The sequence below is a fragment of the Poecilia reticulata genome, chromosome 14 (genome assembly GCF_904066995.2).
Source record: "Poecilia reticulata chromosome 14, P_reticulata-male-v2, whole genome shotgun sequence".
Lineage (NCBI taxonomy): Eukaryota > Metazoa > Chordata > Actinopteri > Cyprinodontiformes > Poeciliidae > Poecilia > Poecilia reticulata.
The window spans coordinates 18,736,125-18,760,588 of NC_088843.1; the positions used below are offsets into that span (position 1 = coordinate 18,736,125).

General features: G+C 40.3%; 2 protein-coding genes and 1 long non-coding RNA gene across 4 annotated transcripts; 2 read left to right on the forward strand and 1 right to left on the reverse strand.

Moving 5' to 3' along the window:
- Positions 1–168: 168 nt before the first annotated feature.
- samsn1b (SAM domain, SH3 domain and nuclear localisation signals 1b) lies at positions 169–11,709 on the reverse strand. Its single transcript, XM_081615394.1, has 13 exons — positions 11,580–11,709; positions 10,247–10,381; positions 9,990–10,033; positions 9,877–9,908; positions 9,393–9,478; positions 8,665–8,779; positions 8,195–8,586; positions 3,692–3,799; positions 2,568–2,691; positions 2,194–2,345; positions 1,344–1,529; positions 1,117–1,267; positions 169–464 (listed from the first exon to the last, which is right to left on the reverse strand). Exons 1-13 carry the CDS (start codon positions 11,601–11,603, stop codon positions 295–297), a joined length of 1,719 nt encoding a protein of 572 aa, XP_081471520.1. The 5' UTR covers positions 11,604–11,709; the 3' UTR covers positions 169–294.
- Positions 3,673–5,658, forward strand: LOC145554812 (uncharacterized). Its single transcript, XR_014090820.1, has 4 exons — positions 3,673–3,987; positions 5,160–5,230; positions 5,318–5,562; positions 5,625–5,658. It is a non-coding gene; the product is annotated as an uncharacterized LOC145554812 (long non-coding RNA).
- Positions 8,462–23,747, forward strand: LOC103460999 (uncharacterized). 2 transcript variants are annotated; one of them, XM_081615390.1, is made up of 3 exons: positions 8,462–8,546; positions 12,586–12,703; positions 21,633–23,747. In XM_081615390.1, the coding sequence occupies exons 1-3, from the start codon at positions 8,541–8,543 to the stop codon at positions 23,489–23,491; spliced, it is 1,983 nt and encodes a 660-aa protein (XP_081471516.1). In that variant the 5' UTR covers positions 8,462–8,540; the 3' UTR covers positions 23,492–23,747. The 2 variants fall into 2 exon arrangements, with proteins under 2 accessions (XP_081471516.1, XP_081471517.1); XM_081615391.1 differs by lacking the exons at positions 8,462–8,546; positions 12,586–12,703 and adding an exon at positions 16,267–16,548.
- The last annotated feature ends 717 nt before the right edge of the window (positions 23,748–24,464 follow it).

The following is a 24,464-nucleotide window of genomic DNA, read 5'->3' on the forward strand; positions in this document are numbered from 1 at the left end:
ATTTAAAATCTTGCTTATTTTATCTACAGTTTTTAAGCAAAATTTGATTGACTACAGACGCTGCGCTTAAAAATTTTAAACCATTAAGTAAAGCCACAGAGGGTAAGATGCTGACTGCTCGTAAACTCTCCACAGAAGGTCACCCGTAATGATATCAGTGAGAAAACGTGTTCATCAAATCTTTATTTCAGAAAACGCATCACGTTACAGAACAAGCTCGTCTGAAAAGGAAAAACAAAAACGGCAGTTCGTGTGTGAGAACTTGATCATTAGCAAAATGCAGCGATTCCAACCTCATGGCACTTTGACGTCCGGCTGTGCAGCGTATCCAGAGAGAAAATGAGGCTGCGTGTCCTCCGTCATGACGCAGCCCGAGTCTCTGGGACGGCTCTTCACGTCTCCCTTCGCGTCTTCACTGGACCGCTCCGGTTCCGGACTGGATTCGTCCTCCGCCAGGCTGTCGGCTAGAAGGCAGGGAAGCAGGTTTGGTTGGATGGAGCGTGTGATCCGAGAGGCGGGTGGATGAGACGAAATCACTGCTGTGATTGGAGGAAGAGCCTGTCTGGCCTCATTTTATCCTCTCTACTCTCAGAAACGCTCTCAGAGGTCGTCTTGTTAACTTTCACCTCTGCTTACGCCGGAATGCCTCTCGTCCCGATTCCCTTTCTAAAACCCCAGTATTTGTTTTGTTTCAGAATATTTGCATTCACAATGAACGATGCTCAAATCAAGTTTACTGAGCAACGAGTTGAAGTTGAAACTGCTTGACATGAAACCATAATGAACACATCGCACAGTGAACAATCGTCAAACTCATCAGTGCACATCCAATCTGTTGATCAATGTTACATTAATGGTGGTTCAGACAGCTGTAAACAGGTGGAGTTTTAGTCTAGATTTAAAAAAAAATGTTTCAGCTGTTTTCTAGTTTCCTGGAAGTTGATTCCAGATCTGTGGTACACAGAATGAATGCTGCTTCTCCTGAGAGGTCTGGAAGGTCGACACGACAGCAGCAGATCTTCACCGTATTTTGGCGCTGAGCCATTCAGTGACTTCTGAACAAACAGGAGTATTTCAAGGACTGCTCTCTGAGCTATACCCCGGTCCGGCGCTTACTGTGCAGTAGCTGCAGGGAGCCGACGGCGGCCAGCAGACGTTCCCTGTGCTCCGGCTGAGTCACGTTCAGCTCCATCAGGTCGCTCTCCCTCAGCTTCCTCAGGTCATCCACTGTTTGGTAACCGCCGCGCTGCAGGGACGAGGCGTGTTCCTGATGAGGAAGAAAGCACCGTTTAGAGTCTTTCCGACGAACACGGAGGCGTCGCGTCGTAGAGGGAGAGCTGCACCTCCAACCCGAGGCGCCTCAACGCCTCCTGCACCGTTGACTTCTGGCTCGCTTCGTGCAGGGCCGTGCTAGAGGTGTGTGTGAGCACGTCCACGTAGATGAACTTGAAGTTTCCCGTTCGGCCGTTCAGCGAGCCGGTCCATGTCCCCATGGGGGGCTTGGCGATGACGTCGATCACATCTCCCACCTGCAAACCAGTTTCAGTTTCAGTACGTCAATTTTTATTAAAATCCCTCAAGTAATAGTTGTAAAGTTACGGCTTAAATCATTTATGCAATCAAAATTATTTCCATCTGTTGCATGCCAAAATACTGAGAGAGATTTTGTGTTTAATCCTTTAGCTCTTTCTTAAAAGGGCAGCATTATGTATTTTCTTGTCACATAGAGTCAAGTTATAGAGCAATCAAGTAACAATGTTACCTTGAGTTGTTATAAAAATGCTGTGTATATTAAATATAATTTAAAGAAATTTGACTTTGCAATTTAATGCCGTGAAATTGGGCCTCTGTCTCTTTAAGAATCTATCGCTCTTTCTGAAACTCCGCCTCCAGGAAGTCATCACAACGTTGCTCCTCCAATAACCTTTTTACCAGCATGCAGCAGTTCGTATAATGACCTCAGCAAATGCTTAACCAGGTGTTTGCTAATTGCTGCTGTCTAGTCTGAAGGAGTTGAGTCAAACAAGCATGAGAGAGTCAAGGCAACACTCCAGGTATACTTTTGATGAGGCACTAACATTATAAAATGATGAGTAGCTAAAAGAAGAAAAAAAGTTTATTTTACCCAACAACAATGTGAACTCGGGTTTCGTTTGGAGGAACTATTTCCGGTCTCCTCCGGGACTCGCGTACCTTGAGCGTGAGCGACTCCATGTCGTACGGACTTGGAACAAACTCCGTATGAACTCTCGCTCGGCAGCAGAACTGCCGTGCGAACATTGGATCGTCCTCCAGCCTCAGACTCTCTCTGTTACTGGAGCAGTTTGACCCACTGGTGACGCCACCTGAAGCACACAGCAGAAGAGTCGCTGCACACATACAGATAGAAATGTCAGTAAGGACTGACTGTGGCTCATAGGGTACTTGAACATGTGGTAAGGCCAAGTTGCCCAACAACATAGCGCATCTGTGAATGGGTGAATATGACTTGTAGCGGAGAAATACCGCGCTATGCAAGATCAGAGTACAGCCACGTATAAGCAAGGATTTCTTGAGTTGTGTCTTACTGGAGGAGCTCTGTCCACTCTTCAGGCTGTAGAGGCTTTCCAGGGAGTTCCTGGACCGTCTGCGTCCGTTAGCACACGTCCCCCTGTCCCTCTTCGCTGCCTCATCGTTCTGCACGTCTCCGCTCTATGGAGTAAAAACAACAGTAGTCGCATTTTTAACTTGCCCCTTATCTGCTCTGCCTTGTAGTGTGTGTGATTTAGCTCCCGTCGTCTCCATGCTTCTCCTACCGCGTACGTCTGGAGCTAAAAAACAAACAAACAAACAAAAAAACCCAGCCAGAACAAAGCAAGTCGATAAGCTCCGCCGGAGCACCAAGGTGCGGTTTAATTCCTCGTGTGACGCCGCAGTTTAGATCCCGTTCTTTTCTGAGACGCGCAACTGCTCTGGCAAGCTATACGCATAATCCTGTAAACGCTGGCTTGCTTTTTATAGTCAACACCAAAGAGGTTTGCTCTGAGTGAAATCCCTGACTACCTGTGGACAGCTTTCACTTTCCGGTGAAAGGGCCGGTGCAGCTTTCAGGCGTCTCTCTGCCTCAGCACATCTGACTCCAATATTAGCTGATGGCGCTGAGGCAGTTCAGGCGTTTAATTCAAGTGTGTAGGACGGGGACGTCAAACTCATTTCACTTAAACCTAATTTTGAGAAAAATTTGCAGTAAAATCAGACAAAAATGCGGGGAACTGTTGATTTTGTGTGCATTTTGCAGATTTGTGAAAAACCTGAGAAACTTGTTGATACAATTTGGAGTTTAGATTGCCATGTAAAAAAGCTGCAGTGGGCCAAATTTGGCCCCCTGACCTTGTGTTTGACACGCCCATTGTGTAAAGTTATCCGATGTTAGGACGAGGAACAAAACTAAAAGCTGCAGGACTCTGGCGCCCCCCACCACTGAGGAATGAAGTCTGAGACCGCTGACGTATCGACATGCCTGCATCCTGGTATCAGTTCATCATGAGTTCAGTTTGTGAGAACAGAGACAATCTGTGTCCGCAGGCCCACAAAACAGGAAGTCCAGAAAGGAGTTTGGCATTGCAGGTGTGCAGCTGCCGGCTGCGTCCCAGATGTCCCAGATACGCGTGAGCTGCAGCAAACTTTCACCTTTGTTTGATTCATAACTTACAAAGAGAGCCGGCCCGGTTTTCTCTGGCGAGACGTCGACGTGCTTCGAGTCGCTTCCCGTCTCCGTCTCCCTCCCCTGCAGCTTCAGCTCTGCGGTCTCCTGCCTTCCCTGGAAGAAAAGCACGTTTTAAACCGAGAGACACCGCCGGTGTTCTGTCAGATAGCCATACATGTCAGAATAGCATACATGTAGTAAGTGCGCATGCGCACGCATGCGCATTCTGCAGGAGGTCTGCGATATCGAGAGGAGCCGTCAGCTCATCATACGCGAGAAGAAAAAACAAGACCCAATAAAAAGTAAGTAAATAAATCAAATTTAATGCTGCTGCAGCTGCAGTAAACTACAAAACAAGCCCCGTTTAAATTCACGTTCCCCAGTTCATTGATATTTTTGGGTTGGATAACACGTCTGCTAGCTTGGATACAGTGATGGCTTTCCAGATAGGACTTCGACACATAGGTTTACTTATTAGGATTACTTAAAACTCTTAAATGTTGAATTTGAATTATTTGTTTATTTTTTTAACTTTCCTTATCGTTTTTTTTCTTCACGCTACCAGACTGTACAAGCAGAAACCGTATTGGTATGGGTATTACCCACACTGAAACTGGGGCAAAACCAGTGTTTCACCTTCGAAATAAATCTTTATCTTTATTAATGTATATGAAAAGCATTCATGTTAAGTTTGTTTTTATATGTGCTTCACATTTACATATATTAAGATTTTGCAAATTGAGGTTGCTTTTGGAACATGAAGGCTTTTCTGGTTCACAGATCACATACCCGAGTACAGCCCCTGGGTTATGTAGCCAACAGTCACTATCTGTGTGACTTTTGCCTCAATTAATAAAAGACAGGAGATGTTCTTGAGTCACTTGAAGTCCCTGTGTTCACCATGCGTTGCCAGGAAGGACATGGTGTCCACCAGTGTTGTCAATAAAAATTGGGATCTGTCAATTGCATTTAAACTCGCTGTTGCGTTTTCTGCAGTATTTCAAGAATTGTATTGTTGGATGTACATTCATAAACATGTAGATTAGAAGGTTTTTTTTTTGTGAATGTTCGGAGATTTATAGCTTTGGACAGCTATGATTCTAAGAAGTTTTTGGTCAGAACACAAAAAATTATATTAATGTTGGGTATAAAGAACCAGTTCCCCTGTTCAGGGAACTGTGGAAGTCTGTGTGAAACCTGTTGATCAGTTTTTGTTAATATTCTAACAATCAAAAACACAAGATGGTTTAGGAGCATATCACAGAATTTCTCATTCCAAAAAGAACAAATTTTCCCATAGGCCATGCAGGAACAGTCCAAAGCATTAAAAAAATCCAAAGATATATGAAATACTAAATTGCAGTATTTTCTGTTATGTACAAGTAGAACATTATGGCTTGTCAACAGAATATAAAGAGATAGTACTTGACTATTTTTGGTAAAGTACACTCAAAATGCCTTTATTTGTTCCCAGACAAGGTGGAAGAGTACTGTGTGGCATGCAACATGCTTCATTATAATGCAACAGAGAACATCATTGACATGGTAAACAATTAAACTGTACAATTTAACACTTCAAACACATTACACTTGCTAACTCATAACTGTTTTCTTTTTCTGTCCACTTCACAGATACAGTGTGACAACTGTTCAAGGTGGACACACAAAGAATGTGCCACAGACATGGGTGACATGTTCAAATGTGAAAAGTGTAACATCAATTAAACAGTTTTACCCCACCAGTGATAGTGTGGATTATTAAAAATACAGAAGTAAAATGTTCTATATTAAATATATTGCATTATACAACTGATGTCATTGGTATTAATCAAGAAGTTACATAGTCGCTAACAACAAAGTGTATGACAATCAGACAGGTTAACTGAGAAATCAGGATGTCATACAGTAGCTAATAATAAAGTGTATGACAATCAGACAGGTTAACAGAAATCAGGAAGTCATACAGTAGCTAATAATAAAGTGTATGTCAATCAGACAGGTTAACTGAGAAATCAGGATGTCATACAGTAGCTAATAATAAAGTGTATGACAATCAGACAGGTTAACAGAAATCAGGAAGTCATACAGTAGCTAATAATAAAGTGTATGTCAATCAGACAGGTTAACTGAGAAATCAGGAAGTCATACAGTAGCTAATAATAAAGTGTATGACAATCAGACAGGTTAACTAATAAATCAGGAAGTCATACAGTCGCTAATAATAAAGTGTATGACAATCAGACAGGTTAACTAATAAATCAGGAAGTCATACAGTAGCTAATAATAAAGTGTATGTCAATCAGACAGGTTAACTGAGAAATCAGGATGTCATACAGTCGCTAATAATAAAGTGTATGACAATCAGACAGGTTAACTAATAAATCAGGATGTCATACAGTAGCTAATAATAAAGTGTATGTCAATCAGACAGGTTAACTAATAAATCAGGAAGTCATACAGTAGCTAATAATAAAGTGTATGACAATCAGACAGGTTAACAGAAATCAGGAAGTCATACAGTAGCTAATAATAAAGTGTATGACAATCAGACAGGTTAACTGAGAAATCAGGAAGTCATACAGTAGCTAATAATAAAGTGTATGTCAATCAGACAGGTTAACTGAGAAATCAGGATGTCATACAGTAGCTAATAATAAAGTGTATGTCAATCAGACAGGTTAACTAATAAATCAGGAAGTCATACAGTAGCTAATAATAAAGTGTATGACAATCAGACAGGTTAACAGAAATCAGGAAGTCATACAGTAGCTAATAATAAAGTGTATGACAATCAGACAGGTTAACTGAGAAATCAGGAAGTCATACAGTAGCTAATAATAAAGTGTATGTCAATCAGACAGGTTAACTGAGAAATCAGGATGTCATACAGTAGCTAATAATAAAGTGTATGTCAATCAGACAGGTTAACTAATAAATCAGGAAGTCATACAGTAGCTAATAATAAAGTGTATGTCAATCAGACAGGTTAACTGAGAAATCAGGAAGTCATACAGTAGCTAATAATAAAGTGTATGACAATCAGACAGGTTAACTAATAAATCAGGAAGTCATACAGTAGCTAATAATAAAGTGTATGTCAATCAGACAGGTTAACTGAGAAATCAGGATGTCATACAGTAGCTAATAATAAAGTGTATGTCAATCAGACAGGTTAACTGAGAAATCAGGATGTCATACAGTAGCTAATAATAAAGTGTATGACAATCAGACAGGTTAACTAATAAATCAGGAAGTCATACAGTAGCTAATAATAAAGTGTATGACAATCAGACAGGTTAACTGAGAAATCAGGATGTCATACAGTAGCTAATAATAAAGTGTTATTACATTAGCAGCTGTATGACGGTCTAACACTGACTTAATAAAGATGATTAAATATAAAATATGGTGATCATAGCGTACAATTGTCTGACAGAAATAGCTGTCAGTTTGTCCTACGTGTATCGCGATCTGACAACGTATGATGATCCGACAGATATAGCCATCAGATTGTCATACGCGTATGACAATCTGACAACGCATGGCTATCTGACAGAACACCGGCAACGGATTTTACTTTTCAGCAAGTTGATTTCCTGGTTGCACTTTTTAAGGCGGGATTGAGGAGTTTGGGATTCCGGAGCCATTATCCTGGATTCGCTTGAGCCCCGTGTTGTCCGATGGCAACAAATCACTGGAGCGGAACCAACTGTTTGGGTAATAGAGGGATTAAATATGTGTGCTGCGGTGACAGATGGACATGTTTTTTTTTTTTAATTCTCGGTATAACCCCGCAACATAAACAGGCCGTGTTCATTCCCTGTCTGTGACGACGACGCAGAATTAGGTTAAACCCCGTTAGCCATGCAACAATAGACAGGAAGGTGGTCGTGGGGGGGGGGGGGAGGGGACCGAACATCTGCGCTCATCTTCAAAATAATGAATTTTTATTTTTCTCGTCCCTTGAAACCAGATGTTTGCATGCGCCGTTTTCTGCTGGCATGACGCCCATTGTGTAAAATTATCCGATGTTACATTTTACAGCACAATCAAGTAGCTATGCTAACTTCAACTGTTACACAAACGCGACGTATGTCAAATATGACAAAAGAAATTTGAGAAAAATGAGGCCTCTGCTCTTTCTGACACTTTGCCTTCAGGAAGTCGTCATGACATCGCTTCTCTATTAACATTTTAACAACATTTTTATCGGCTTTGCACTGAGAAGCAGCTCCTATAATGAGCTCAGCAGATGAACAGTTCCACCAGGCGTTTGCCAATTGCTACTGGCTAGTCTGAAGGAGCTGAGTGGGGGAGATGTGGGAGAGGGAAGCTTGGAAACTGCAGCTCAGAGGCATTTTTGCACAGCTGAGTGGTTGCCATGGGAGATTCAAGAGCTTCTCAAATATTCATGGAAAAAATTTTTAATTTAAATTAAATCGCCCTTACCCAACATAATGAAAAAATAACTTTTTTGTCAGAAGATGGTGTCGTGCGTCCTCATCTTACGTTGCTTTGTGACAGCTGCAGATCCGTGAGTGACCGGATCATCCGGGACAGAGACAGGTCCGACTGCTTCCGGTCCAGCTCCCGGATCAGACTCTCAAACCGATCCCACTCCAAGCTCCAGGGCGGGGACGGGACGTCGCCGTCGTGGGCGCACGGTTCCCCAGGAGTCCGGTGGCGAGCGTGCGGACACTCGAACGTCTTCCGCCTCCGACACCCCGTCCTTGGGCTCCAGAACCCTCCTTCGGTCGGGCCTCCGGGGAGACTCCTGGCGTTCTGACGCGGCTGAAGCGGGTGTGGCGCTGCAGCGGCTTTACTGGAGCTCTTCTCCGTCCTCCTCGAAAAGCCGATGCAGGTCAGCACCGTGCCGTTGTGTCTCACCCCTGCCAAGCAATCTGAATATAAGCAGAAATTATTATTATTCACCACTTTGACTGGGATCACAGAACAGAGACGAACCTGCAGTGACTCACCGTGTTTCTTGGTTGCGCTCGAGTCTTTGACGCCGTCAGTCTGATGGCCGTTCTTGATGTGAACCAGTTTTTGAAGCTTTTTCAGTCGTCCCGTGGTTTCAGCAGAGTCACCGGGCTGCAGTTACAAACAAAGCATCCGTTCGGCTCAGACATGTTGGAAACTCGCACCACAAACCCAACAACACTTCACAAGAGTTGATGATAAATGACGGACACAGTTGCAATTAAATTCGTTTCAGTCGATTCACCATTTGAACGAGATGAAGACACTATGTTTCCATCCGATCTTGACGAGAATTTTGGGTGAACTTTATAAAAGTGAAATGCGAATTAAGCGTGTTTCCATCGACTGTTTTGGAGCGAAGCAACCAGGCTACGCAAAGTGTGATTTTGTCAGGTGACGACTCTATGTAATGCTTATGACCTCCACCATTTCTTTCACGTGGATCGACCGGGTGCCCATGCGTGGAGGTGTCACAGTTCTCTACGAGCGTGACGGACGCTCACAGCCGCGTGGATCCAGGATTACACAACGCTCTGGCGTCTGCACAGCTTTGCAAAGTTGTCATTTGAGCAGAAAAGGTCATTGTTTAGTCACGCCAACAGCAAGGAAGCACTCAAATGCTCTGCGCCACGCTTGGGATCCAAATGTGAGACTGTTTGCTTGGAAAATGTAAAGTAAAAGTTCATTTTATGTTAAAGTGAGATTTGTTCTGGGCGGGTTCTACCTGAGCTGGTGGATCTGTCCTTGTTCTTTCTGAGGCCGGCTCCCTGATTTGGACATGTCTTGTTGACGCGCTGCTCTCACTGCAAGCTTCAGAAAACAGAGGAAACTGTTTGAGGTCAAATTAAGGCCAAACACACACACTTTATAAAACAAGCCTTTTAAATGCAACTCATAGCAAATGAAAAGCAGCTGAGGGCATTATTACCAAACTCTGGGTGAGTCTAAAGGAAGAAACTAAAAAAATAGTCTCCTTATGCATCAAGTCCGCAACCTTTGTCTGGTTTTTATTACTGTGTCTTTTATTTATACGCTAAATAATAGTTTCCTTTGTAACTTTTGATGCATTAATTAATAATCACAGATCAGATCTGATTTGCTGAAGGTTTTCTGATTCTGATATTTTGTCTGGGTTAGCAACATCATCCAACTAGCATAGCATGTTTTTTTTTTTTTAAGAATGCAGTCTTTTATTATTTTGTACTCACCAAAGGTTTCATCCTCCATTGGCTTACATGATCTAAAATGGCAAATAGTAATTAATTAATCAACTCATTGATTGGGGAATAAAAAGAAGCGTTAATAAGCTCAGATGAAGTACCTTCTGCTTTCCTCTGTAGGTTTGGTCCTTGTCTGATGTTTGTCCTTGAAAAAATAAAGCATCGTCTTAAACATTGAGCTGAAAGCCCAAACCAGTCACTCAGTTTGTATAATTTCTCACTAGACCGTGTCACAGAGACTTTTACGTTCCACAGTGTTGGGCTACGCTTAATAAAACTGGATTAATTACTTAAGAGTTCAACGTCAGTGTCGGTGTCTGCTTATTGTGGTGGGAAGACAGAAGGGAGACGGACTTACAGAGCTGATGGACGGGTCTGAGCCGCCCCACTCAGGTTTGCATCGTAGATGCCCAGAACTGCACTGACACTTGGGCGAGACGTCCTTGTTTGTCTGGCTGTTGGCTGGTTCATAGATGCTCTCAGTGGAGCCATCCTACGGAAACAAAACAAGCAGATTTTATGTCCTCGTCATCTGAAAAATTGACAACTATTCAAATACAAACTGTCTTTGTTGGCTCTTGGACAGTTGGGTGCTCTGATTATATGCAATCTAACGTAGACTGACACGTCTACTGAGTTACACGCCGTTCAAATGTAAAGTTGTAATGTAATTCCCTTTTATGATAGTTACCTTAACATGAGTTTACCATATCTCATGTTTTCAGCACAAATAACATGCTGAACCAAAATAAACAACTTTATGGGATTTCAAACTATTTGTTAAGATGAACAGGAAGCAGTCTCAACCGGCGATGCTTTGCTTAGTAAAAGGGAGTCTCTGAGTCACTTGGGAAAACTACAGACGTTTGATATCCGCAAACAGTTTGAATTGTTCTAGTCAGTCCAGTCAGGGCTGTTAGCTTTCCGCCACTGTAAGTTATGGTTATAGTTAGTTCTGGTAATAATTTCACAAAACCTCAATTCTAAAAATCCAAACTAGTTCCTGAAGAAGTGACCTGTCGTGTCTAAAGGTGACAAAAAAAAAAAGTAATCCCAGAGCCATCGATGTTCAGAATCAAGACAGGAGAAAGCTGCTGGATGTCAATTTCTCAAACAAGGAGCCGATTACAAAGCCAGGGTTGCTCTTTGGACAACTTTCGTTACAAAACTCATTTCAAAAATCTGTGCATTCCCTACTTTAAGCAGAAAGAAAAATAACTGCTTCATCTGTTATCGTCAAGTCCTGTGATAGAAATCGCAGCAAGTCATTTCTAATCTTTAATTATAAATCGTGTAACAATGAATGTGTCGCAGCTTTACCAGTCCAGTAGAATCCCTTCAGGGTTTTGTTTAAACTTTTGTTGTTGTTTTTTTTAAGGTTGATTTGATGTTTTGATCAATACAAATACATAAATACATAATCAGAATTCAATAAAATGTTAAACTTCCATTCCTTAACGTTAAGTCTGTACAACTATAAACATGTTTTCATGAATCCCTAACTATGTACAGCAAGAGAAGAACGCTTCTCAGGAATCAACCGAATCTTCTTTCCAACACCAACGACGTCCCCAGCGCTCCTCGTAGAGTCCTCAGCTGACCGGCTCTCTTCAAAAGTTCGCAGGAGTCCAACAGATTCTCCCGACCGACTAACTCAAAACATTTCAAACACTTCAGAAGCTCAGCCTTACCAGCATGAAGCAGAACAGGTTCATGTTCCACAGTCAGGGGCCGGAGACGACGGCCAAAAGCGACCGAGCTGCGCTCCGTAACCTCGAAGCAAACTTCTCCCCGCACACAAACACACACACACACACACCCCTGTGATGCAAGAGCCACGCAGCCCCCACGCCGTCTCCCGTCCAGAGCTTAATCCTGGTTTTAAATCCCTCCTATAATCCAATAGATGCAGCGAGCCGTCACTGTCAAACGTTGGCCTTGGATGGAGTCAAAGCTCCCGTAACAACAGGACAATAAACAACAGGCCATGTTTGGTCGCCATGTGACTCAGATGATGATGATGATGATGATGATAACCTGAGACTGGGATGGAATAATCACTATGTGATGTTAAACGTTTTTCCCCTCGTTTTTGGAGGGCCAGGCCAGGGGGGAAAACTGAATAAATCAAGAATAAATCATCTGAGCTTTTTTTGTTGTTGTTGTTAGAGTGCAACAGTGAGCGACAGAATATCTTTACATTGGAGAAGCTGAGATCATTTTCCCACTCCAGTAATCCAAAACAGTGTTTTCAAAAAACCTATTATAAGCCTCTAAAGAAATGACATCAGATGTCCCTAAGTGTACAGGGCATATTAATTTTAATGTTTTTAACATTTTGACTGTGAGGAATATAATAAAATTGCCTCAAAAATCTTCTCTTTCATTATTCTTCCATTTAGCAAATAGAGCAAATTTTGATAGTCTTAATTGACCTAAAAAAAACCGTAAAAGTTTTATTCTGATTTCAGTGTGAAAAAAAAATGCATGTGTCTTAGTTTATATAAGCTTTCTAAAGTAATTTTAATGAATTTGACTTCAGGATGATCGCTTCCCCATCTTTTGCATATTTAAAAAAAAAGAAATGAGAAGGTGTCATAGATTGTTAAAAAGAAAAACATATTTACAGTCGACATACAAGGATTATAGGGATTAATCACACTATGGCAGTGATTTCCTCAACTTTTTTCCCTGCAGGTCAAAATGGTAAAGAAGGTTTTTGGGACCACAAAAACCTTCTGGACAGGCGACCTGTCCAGGGTGAACTCCGCCTCTCGCCCGTTGACAGCCGGAGACAGCCGGAGACAGGCAGCAGGTTAGTTTTTTGTGAAAGAAAACTAGGCAATACCTTCAGCAGCCCACTTCTTTGTTTACAAAGAAATATTTTGTGGAAACTTTTCAGTTTTAACCCATTTAACTGCTGGATTTACACTATAGAGGGTCTGGTGCTGTTTTTTTGTTTTTTTTACAGTGCTATAAAAACCAGCACACCTCCATGGCACACATACAGGTTTCCTCAGAGAGACATATAAACACCCTTATGACAAAATTTAATTGTTGGACTGATTTATGACCCTAATAAATGATTGTTTTTTCCGGTGACTGGATGTCACCCCCTAAAATAAACAATCCTTTGACCCAAGGGCGTAGGAACGAGTCTGTCATTGGGGGCGACGCATATCGGAAACCTGACAGATCAGTAAATAGCTTCAGCAGAAATGTCATAAACTATTACGCCATCAACACATCAGTAATGCGTTACTCTAATCTAACCCTTGTTTCAGTAACAAGTATTCTAACACGTTACTATTGACAATCCAATAATCAGATTAAAGTTATGCATCCATGTAGCATAATGACCGTCATCCCAGGATGAACACTCACTTTAGTATTTGCCTCACTACTAGCAAGCTACATACTCTGGTAGCACAGACAGGCTAACAGATTCTGATATGTGTTATTGGTCACATATCAGAATCTGATATGTGACCATATCAGATTGGTCAATATCATTGACCAATGATATTGGTCAATGATATTTGACCAATATCAATGCATTTATTGGTCAAAATGCAATGATATAAATTGACTGGTAATTGAACTGGTTCTACCTCTTTCTAAAACCAACGTAGAAAACAGCTCATAAAATAGGACTCGACCGTTTTAAACTCAATACAGCAGTTTGACCAACAAAAATATAATCTAAAAAACAAGTTTTGTTCTTTTTGAACAACTCTCTTCATCAGTGCAACAGTTTGATCTGATACTTTTCACATCTGACACCTGGGCTCCTCACTGTTAACTCAGTCTCACTTTCCAGCTTTGCATTCAGTAACTTACCAAATATGTTCCATAAAAAACACTGAAGCAAAAAGCCTAAATGTTTTTTTCCCTGTCATTTTCAGCCGCAAACATTTAACTAAAATATCTACAGTTATGTGTAGATATAACCGGGTGTTACCCCACAGGACAAGAGGGCTCTCCTGTGCCCAAGTTTCTCGTCGAGAAAATTTGATCAATTGTATTGAGAGACCAGATCCATAATTTGTAGATTTGGAGGATGTGCAAAGAAAGGCTCCGAAAATAGAGAAAAAGAGAAGACAAAACCAGAGGAAGCAGGGCACGGAGGGAGCAGAGGAAAAAAAGCATCTACCTTCACCAAGAGCAAAATGTATTGATTTTGGGTTTTATCTGGCACAACCGCCCCTTTAAGAACATTCAGATTTTTAATATGGCCCAAAATGAAAATACGTTACATAAATTGAATTATAGAGGTAAATTAAAACTGAACAAATGTGGTGAGTTGATTAAAGACAATGAAGTCATGAAGCAAGGATTTTAAGTTGTAGTTTTAGGAAATAACAATACCTTAAAAACAACACAGTGAACAACATCACATCTGACCAGGTGATGTTTTTTGTGAGGGTTTTTTCAGCTGAAATTCAGTTTAGACAAGTGGTTAAAAAATATACTAGCAGGAATAGCTGAGCTCTGTCAACCGTGGGCAAGATGGAGGTGGACTGTAGCACCACTTTGAATGTGGTCGCTGCGAAACATTAACCTGCGTCATGGGACAAGTGAGTAGAGGTTTTAATCGAAGATAATTGATTAAAGTTTTAAGTCATTAAATATTTTTCAAGGCCCCCCAAATGGTATTATTTTATAAAAATTAAGGAAATAAATTCCCTTCTGCATGTCCTATTGTCTTTTGTGATTTCCCCGTCAATTCTGTCAAAATAATCTTCTTTGTTGAATTAAAATTGATCAGATGTTTGACTGATTTTCTGCTCAAATGTAAGCAATGAAAATTTGCACAAGCTGTAGTTCGCAAGAATAATTCATTTACTAATTGTGCAAGTATTCAGCTTCTTAACTTGAGATTATAAAATAAAACTCCTTTCAGTAATCACCTGTCTGTAATTCTTTTTTTAGTATTAGGCCTGTCGCGATAAACAAATCAATTAATTGCATGATAAATGAAAATTATCGATCTCATTTTAATTGATCGGCTTTATCTTTTCTTCCTGCCCTTTTCTCTTTCTATTGGTGACACCGAATGAAAAAATTCTCAACTCCAGTGCTGTCCACTGACCCTCCCTTTCCTCATTTCCTTTGCTTAAGGGAGGAGTGAACTATTGCATCAGGTAGTTGGGTATGCCCATCTTCTAAATCTAATGATTATTTAAGGGCAATATAATATGCAAACTAAATAATCTGTACTCTGACAGTCCTAGAGCTCACCAGAGAGATGGTATCGATCTTGTAGAAGTTGCTAGTTTACCAGGCGGGAACAGCTATACTAATTTTGATGATTGGAATCAACAGAGATGTACCAGTGAGACTTTAGGGCAGATTAAAAGTTTAAAGTTAACCCAATCTAAAGCATTTTGTCTTTATCTGAACTGGCTCCCATATCTCACATCTCCTGAATGATTTGTAAACATAATGCTCCCTCAGACCTCGATCCCTTCCTGACGACGTCCGTGCCACTGTGGAGCAGAGCACCTCCAAGGACTTGCTCGTAGATAAGACCATCATATCAGAGACTGGTTCCTGGGAGAACTGGCTGTACAGGGTTCACAGACTAATTGCATTCACACTCCAAATCAACAGATAAACGCACTTTGTAATTGTGACCGCCTTTCATTGGCTCCGTGTCTGTGCCTTAGCCTGCATATATATGTGCCAGATCCTTCCGGATGGTGTCATTTTGTCCTACTTACTCTTATTCTTATTGGTTAGAACAAACCAGAGAGCCAGAGAAACTCCTATTAGTTTATAAATTCTAGAGTACTTATTCTTATTATCCAGCAACCCACTAGAGGCCCTCCCGTACTCTCCACATTTGTGTAGGGGGCAGTCATGAGGGGGGGAAAACCCCTGTCTACTAGCCAGTGCTTACTACATGGTTGTGATTTCCTTCATTCATTCATTCAAAAAAAAAAAACTGAATCTATAAGAGTTAAACTCATAGATTCTTTTTCTCATTTGTACGTGTCGTGTATTTCTTAAGAATATGTGACTGGTATTAAACAGGCCTGAGTGAGGTTACTCAAATTTAGCTTTCTGCAGTTAAAGTGAAAGACAACCTGTAACATCAGTCCCTTTCCAGAATTTATCCTCACATTGTTGTGGGAAAGGTTCTTATCTGGTGTAGTAAAGAAACTGTGAAACATGTTGCGGGATATAGGAGATACGAATCAGAAGACAATATTAACTTTGGATTTGTGGAAAACTGGAACACAAATATTGTATTTGTTTTATTAAGATAAAATGGAAGAAAATATTTTACGTTTTTCAAAGAGAACTGGCACTGCATGGGAAATCTTTAGATGTGATGATCGTATGATCCACAAGGTGGCGGTAATGCAAGACATGAATGCCTACAGTCATAAAATCACAAAGAAGAAGGAGAGAAAGAGAAGGAGAAAGAAGAAGACAAAGAGAACAGCATATGGTCCGTTTTGTTGAATGTTCCAGTGTTTCTCTAAAAAAATATCTTCAGTCCAGCTTAAACGAGTTTATCTACAACCAGTTTACTGCTGCTGAAGAAACATTCAGAGCTTAAATAAATCACCGTCATGTCGGAGGAAGAGATGGATGATCAGCGCAGACTGCTTGGTTTCTCCCGGACTCCCCAGATAATCTTACACCGGATAGGTAGGAAACACCAGCGTTAGGATGAAGGTTAAGGTCTAAATGTCTGAAGCTTTCGGTGTGAGGATCATTTTAGTAGATGTTCTTTTCTCGTATAAATGTTTTAACAGGTAAATGAAAGCAGACATCACAATTATGCAGTGAGAATGGCTTATTTATGTAGAGAGAAAATGTCCTTTTTTGGCTCTCCTTTAACTACTAACTCAGTGGTTCTTAACCTTTTTTGAGGTATCGAACCCACCAGTTTCATATGACGAAGCTGAAGTTGGTTTCCATTTCTAGCTTCCAATAGCTAAAGGTACATTTTCACTACCTTCCGCATCTTTTATCGACTCTAGTTTAAAAACCACTACACCTAGAGACTAGAGACTTGAAACTTGGACTGGATTATTCTCCGCTTCAAGCTGAATGAATAAAACCATGTTTGGGATTTGTGACACCTTTTTCTGATTTTTGAAAACTCGGTAAAATTCGATTTTCAAAATTCTTTTGCATCTGGATCACACAAGATCCGCTCTAATTTAAAAACTACAACACCTAGACTCTTCAAACATGCGCTGGATTTTTTTTTTTTTGCTCTAATAGAAGAATATTTGAAACCATGTTTGGGATTTGTGAAACTTCAAAAAAGGGCAATATCACCACTTTCTTTACATTTTTTTATCACACGAGAACTGCTCTAATTCCAAAGCTACAACACCTAGACTAGCTACAGCACTCTGCTCTTGGAATTAGAGCAGTTCTTGTGTGATAAAAGATTTTTTAAAAGTGGTGATGTTGGTATCAGTACGGTTGTTTGCTAGCGGTTGAGCAGATGAACACACGTGTTTGTTATGAACGCCGCATTCCAGTTTTCCCTAAATGAATTATATACTAGTCAGTCCCAGCGACCGTTTCACCAACGGTTTTTGCCCATGTGCTTTCTGGGTAAAAATCAATCGAGAAACGCGTCCCACCCCCATCCCCGTCAACCATTTCCGGCAGCGCAGGTGATAAACGTGTAACACTTTTTCTGTTACAAACTGACTCCGGCCCCCCACCAGAGAAGGGAAAAGTTATGTGACCCTCACAGGAAAAAGTTTGGGGACCACTGGGCTAAGCCATAGACATTAATACGTAGACGCCTCATGGAGCGGGTCGGCCCGTTGCTGCAATACGTAACAGCGTCCGCCATATTGAATGTGGAATATGTGCCAGTAAGGTAATACAAGTGAATGGACCAAACTTTATAAAGTGCCGTTCTACAAAGTATTTTAAGTTAATACCTGCCATTGACACTTTTTCTCACACACATTAATATATTTGGCAATCAAAGAAATTACTAAAGAGAGCGTTTATAACTTTTGATGTGATTATTTAATTGTTTTGGGGCATTTATGAAAAAAGAGCACAATGTTTTAGTTTGATTATAAATTATTCTGATAAATTTTATATTGAAATTGATGAACAGACACACTTTTACAGTGTTTTATTAAAGAATATATTTACGTAATTCCATAATTTAATGTACATTTAACATTTCAAGACAAGAAATGTTAAATGTACATTAAGGAAAACTAAATTTTCCTGTATTTATTTTTTATACGTTATTGAGAAATGACTTTTGATTTATAAATCAATCATTGTCAAACATTAAACTACATATTTTTCTTACTTTTTTTCCCAGAGAATAAATATTTATTACAGTATGTCAACTCTGCTATTGACAACAAAGAGTGAAAATAATTCTAACAGAGTAAATTATTTTTATCTCATTACATAAGCTGTATTAATACACTAATACTTCAGATTGAGATGTTGAAAAATACACAAAAAGTGAAAGAATAAAACATTTATTATACTGGGAACACTGGCCACAGGCTTCAGTCTGCTGGTCACACTGGGAGAACTCCAATGACTTCTGAGACGTCCTGGTTCACAGGCTAAAGCCAAGAATAAAAGAGAAATTATCCAAAAGTGTAATAGAAAATACATACGATATACGTTTCTTTCACATTCAGAAAAAGACATTTTCAGCATGTTGGGCTCTGACTCGTAGCATCTTTATAGCTAAATACCGACATGGTGAAGCTGAGCTGGAAACAGAGACTGAAGAACAGCAGCTCCAGCTCTGATCCTGACTGATCTTTCCTCACAAAATCCTCTGGTTTTTAATTAACTTCTCCTCTAACAGCGGTTTTTCATCAGCTCTCTCATTAGAAAACAGTATGAAAACGTTAGCTGCTACGCTAACAGTCAGTGGTTATTTTGGGCCAATTTAGCTACATAGGAAATATTTTCTGGTTGTTTAGAAGCGAATTTCTGGCTGCAAAGTCAAGTAATTCTGATCTTTCATCCTTACCTGGGGAAGGTAATCCTAATGAATCCAGTTTGTTTCGTAAAACGTTTGAAACAGGTCCACATAGCACAGAACTTGAGGAGCTCCGATCGCTCTGCTGCCACTTATGCCCCTTTTGCACCGGCACGCCCGGCTCGGCTCCGCTCGCTTTCCTTGTGTTTCCACCAGGTTTTTCAACGGGGCTGGCGCTGCTTTTTTGGGTCCTGCTTCAGAGCAGGGCCAGCCCAGGTTTGGTAGGTGACGCAAGCTTCGCACATATTTCATTGAACTTAACATTGCAGATTACCAATGAAGCCATCCAAAACTGAATACATTATTCAGCAAACCAAACATTTTGACATTATCATCAGGGCAGCTATTAACAAGAACCCAAAATACAAATCATGTTTGTTGGTTTCTAGTTTATACATAATCATTCTATCCACTCCCTGTTTATCTGTCTTCCTGCAGAATATTCAATGTAAGAAAGTGAGAAAATGTGTCCAAAACCTGTAACCTTAATTATAATTAAGACTATAAAAAAATTGCTCAGCTCTCTTCTTCTTTTGTATCACAAAAACAACTCGCATTAGGTCGCATGTAACGAAGCACAGCACAGAGGAGGCGGTACCCTGCTACAGAGCCTAGAAGGGCCGGTGGAAACGCGGTCACTCCGAAACAGAGCCGGGCCGAGCCGAACCGGGTTGGCCGGTGGAAAAGGGGCATTAGAAGACTGTGGACGCTTTTACGTACGACTCAGCGCTCCATGAGGCGTGTACGTATTGATGTCTATGGGTTAAGCAATGTAACGTGATCCTCTGCAGCAAGTGATGGCAAAGCGGCGCGTCACCACGACTTTACACAAGTGTGTCTTTACCTCCGTGGCAGAGGCTCCGCCGAACCCCTGAGACCGACTCACCGAACCCCTGGGGTTCGATCAAACCCAGGTTAAGAACCACTGTACTAACTCTTACTTTTTAAAACAGGAGAAATATAAACAATGCAGCGCAAGTTTTGTAAAGCAAGCAACATAAACTAAAAATAGCGGTGTTAGTAGTGTAATAGAAAATTTTATAATGTGCTTTAGATTGTGACTGATGATAAGATCATGTGTCTGCATGATCTTATCATGAGATTGGTCTCCTGCTCTCATATGACCCTTTCTTTCATGCATGAATTTTGATCCTTTGTGTCAGGATTTTTTTTTTTGTATTTTTTACTTTCTTAAGGGATAAAAACAAGGTAGGAAAAAAAATTTTGTTAAAAAAAAGCTATTTTTTTAGGTGATCAATTGTAATTTCCTCCAAATACAAAGTTATTTGAAAAATACATCAGTTGTACTTTAGCAGTGATCTGATGTCACACTATTTTTGGTTTTTACCTGCCAGCATCGTCTAAAGTAGAAGGAGGGACAGAGTCGGTTGGCATGCTTTTTTGTCTTGTCAGCCATATTGGATTTAACAAAAATAATTTCTTGCATTTGCAGCTGATGGCCAGTAGTTGGTGTATTTTATGATGCATTAGTGTCCACTTCAGTGGTCATTTAAAACATAAAAATCCACAAGAAGCACAAGAAAATGGCTTTTAGAAAGCTGTCCAGTATAGTGACCACTATGCAGGAAAGGGAGAAACTTCCACAGAATCATGTAACAGCAGGAGATGTCTGTGATCCAGGAGATCATCTGGGTGTTTCTTCCCCAACCCAGAACTGAGACTACATTTCATGCATTAAAATGGCATGACCGTCAGTGTTGGGCCCCACAGAATCCTTGGTGCATAAAAATCAAGGATTCACACCTATAGTCCAATCAAGTCTCTCTTCTCTCTGTTGGGAAACATCCAAAGGCGGTGACACACTTTTATGAAGTGTATAAAACGGAGAACTCACCTGAACCAAAGCACAGTTTATTATTTTTTAATAATAAATCGTTGTCCCTGGTGACATAGTAACAAGCCAATCACAACCCTCTCTTCTATTGTTTTCTTTTTGATCCAGCCGTTGTTTCATACAAAACGATTAATCAGAATTTATGTATCAGAATCAATCACAAACATGTTTTACTTGTTTATTCATTGTAAGGCTTCATGTTGTTTTCAAGTTGCCTATTTCACATATATTGTCCCCTTGATGTCACAATAGAGCATATGAAGCACCGCGGTGCATCGGCTCATGAGTCCAATGATTGGATGGAGTTCCTCAGTGCTTCATGAAGCTTCATCTCACCATCACTACTTTTCATTGTTTCCTCTCCTGCTCTGGTCAAAACCCACAGGCCCAACCCAATGCATGCTGGTCCAATACCAGTTCCTATACTTACAGAAAATTGACCCACAGTTCTTCCTGTCTAACTTATAAAAGTAAATAAAAAAGGAACAAAAACTAAACTATCAACCTTCAAATGAACTCATGTTTGTAAATAAACCCCAAAAATATAAAGTGGACTAAAATAAAATTTTAATATAAGTCAAAGTAATAAAAATAAACAATAGCTCCAAATAAATATCTTGAAATATAGTTTACTGTTAAATATTAACAATAATCCCTACTGCAATTAATCTTGTAATAAATAAAATCTGTTTTTAAAATTCATTAATTTGAGAATTCTCCAGACGTCAGCTGGAGATGTCGACTGATCTGTATCTCTGTCTACGCTATTGAATTTTCAAGTGTCTTCTTTTTTTTTCCATTTCCGTCTTAAACGACGAAGGTTTTCTCCCATTTACTTCAGTAAAGTTAATCATTTCTCATTTCCTCTGTTTTCTTCTCCAGATTCCCTGAAGTGCAACGTTTGTAACGAGGAGAGGAGATCCACTGTGGACCAGGAGGAGTTAGAACCTCTGCAAGTGAAACAAGAACAGGAAGTTTACTGCAGTCAGGGTGGAGAACAGACTGAATTAATACAGGAGACTGATATGGTGGTTCCTGTTGATGAGCAAATAAACCAAACTGTATCAGTACCAAACAGAAACCAAATCATCTTCCAGGAAGCTGCTGAAGCTGAGAACCAAAATAAGAAAAGATGCAAGACTTTCTCGTGTGTCATCTGTAAAAAACATTTCCCTTTCAAATCTGTTTTTGATGCTCACATGAGGATTCACACTGGTGAAAAGCCGTTTTCATGTGTGAACTGTGGAAAAAGTTTTAGTCAAAAACGGCTTTTAACTAGTCACGTGATGATTCACACTGGTGAAAAGCCGTTCTCATGTGGGAACTGTGAGAAAAGTTTTAATCACAAACAGCATTTAACTAGTCACATGAGGATTCACACTGGTGAAAAGCCATTTTCATGTGGGAACTGTGGAAAAGGTTTTAGTCGAAAACAACATTTAACTAGTCACATGAGGATTCACACTGGTGAAAAGCCGTTTTCATGTGGGAACTGTGGAAAAGGTTTTAGTCGAAAACAACATTTAACTAGTCACATGAGGATTCACACTGGTGAAAAGCCGTTTTCATGTGGGAACTGTGGAAAAAGCTTTAGTCAAAAAAGGACTTTAAGAAGTCACATGAGTATTCACACTGGTGAAAAGCCATTTTCATGTGGGAACTGTGGAAAAGGTTTTAGTCAAAAACCGGATTTAACGAGTCACATGAGGATTCACACTGGTGAAAAGCCGTTTTCATGTGTGAACTGTGGAAAACGTTTTATTCGAAAACCGGATTTAACTAGTCACATGAGGATTCACACTGGTGAAAAGCCGTTTTCATGTGGGAACTGTGGAAAAAGCTTTAGTCAAAAAAGGATTTTAAGTAGTCACATGAGGATTCACACTGGTGAAAAGCCATTTTCATGTGTGAACTGTGGAAAAGGTTTTAGTCGAAAACCGGATTTAACTAGGCACATGAGGATTCACACTGGTGAAAAGCCGTTTTCTTGTGGTAACTGTGGAAAAAGCTTTAGTCGAAAACCGGAATTAACTAGTCACATGATGATTCACACTGGAGAAAAGCTGTTTTCATGTGGGAACTGTGGAAAAGGTTTTAGTCAAAAACAGCGTTTAACTGGTCACATGAGGATTCACACTGGTGAAAAGCCGTTTTCATGTGGGAACTGTGGAAAATGCTTCAGTCAAAAACGTCTTTTAACTGGTCACATGAGGATTCACACTGGTGAAAAGCTGTTTTCATGTGGGAATTGTGGAAAAGGTTTTAGTCAAAAACTGAATTTAACTAGTCACATGAGGATTCACACTGGTGAAAAGCCGTTTTCATGTGGGAACTGTGGAAAAAGCTTTAGTCAAAAACACCATTTAACTAGGCACATGATGATTCACACTGGTGAAAAGCCATTTTCATGTGGGAACTGTGGGAAAGGTTTTACTCAAAAACCGGATTTAACTAGGCACATGAGGATTCACACTGGTGAAAAGCCATTTTCATGTGGTAACTGTGGAAAAAGCTTTAGTCAAAAACAGGATTTAACCAGTCACTTGAGGATTCACACTGGTGAAAAGCCGTTTTCATGTGGGAACTGTGGAAAAAGCTTTAGTCAAAAACAGTTTTTAACTAGTCACATGAGGATTCACACTGGTGAAAAGCCATTTTCATGTGGGAACTGTGGAAAAGGTTTTAGTCGAAAACAGAATTTAATTAGTCACATGAGGATTCACACTTGTGAAAAGCTGTAGAAATATTTTCCATACATGTCCTATGTTGAGGTTCTCTTTAGAATTGATTTTATTTTAAAAACTAGAATGAAAGACTGGAGGTGTTTCATGTTCATAATGCTTAGAATTGTTGTTTGTTAAATATCATTTGGATCCTCACTTTTGGATACATAGAGATGTGTAACCATGACACATTTTCCTTCACAGATGCTTTATTTTTTTCTGGCATATTCTGTATAAAAAAACAATAATGATAAACTATGATGTATTAACATCTTGTTTGTGTCAAACTGTATGTTGTGTGTAGAATATGAAGAGCAGAGGACTCGGCACACAGCCCTGAGGAGAGCCAGTACTGATGCTGATAGATGAAGAGGCTTTATGGTCCACTGACTATTTGCATTAACAGAGTTTGACCGGACATGGACTCCCTTCCAGAACATTCTCACAAGATTGGATTTGAGGGATTGATTTGTATTCTTTACAATAGAGAGAGATTGTTTTTTCTTTTTTTGTAGTTTTTAAATCAATTAAAGCTGCAAGCGGCGTTAGAGGCCCTCGCAGCAAAGCGCGCCAAAGGCCTATTTGCCACCGCGGGGATTCCAGCACCACCACTCTCTTGCCACCGCTGATGCTCTGGCGCAGTTCCCCCAGCCTTGCTGTTTCATGGCGAACGGCCAAATTTGAGGCTTGGCCACGCCCACATGCTTTGACATAGGGAAATTCCTTTGATAACTTTTGACCCTCAATGCCTCAAGACTGCTGACTGAGTTTGAAGCCTGGATCTCGAAAGCTCTAGGATGAGTTCACTCAGATACGACATCAATGAAATGGACAAAAGGGCGACTTTGATCCAAAATGGCTTACTTCCTGTTGGGTTTGGATCATGGCTCCAGAAGACTGTTTTTTGTAGGTTCTGACAAGTTACACGTGTACCAAGTTTCATAAATGTGGGATAAAGCATGGCTGGGCGCTGATTTTTTTTTCAAAATAT

Excerpts from the sequence above, each read along its gene's own strand:
- LOC103460999 (XM_081615390.1), top strand. Across the intron at positions 12,704-21,632 it reads CAGCCGGAGACAGGCAGCAG|ATTCCCTGAAGTGCAACGTT; the intron begins GTTAGTTTTTTG and ends TTTCTTCTCCAG.
- samsn1b (XM_081615394.1), bottom strand. The coding sequence starts at position 11,603 with ATGAACCTGTTCTGCTTCATGCTG. Across the intron at positions 2,692-3,691 it reads AAACCGGGCCGGCTCTCTTT|AGCGGAGACGTGCAGAACGA; the intron begins GTAAGTTATGAA and ends TTTACTCCATAG. Across the intron at positions 2,346-2,567 it reads GAGTGGACAGAGCTCCTCCA|GTGGCGTCACCAGTGGGTCA; the intron begins GTAAGACACAAC and ends TGTGTGCTTCAG.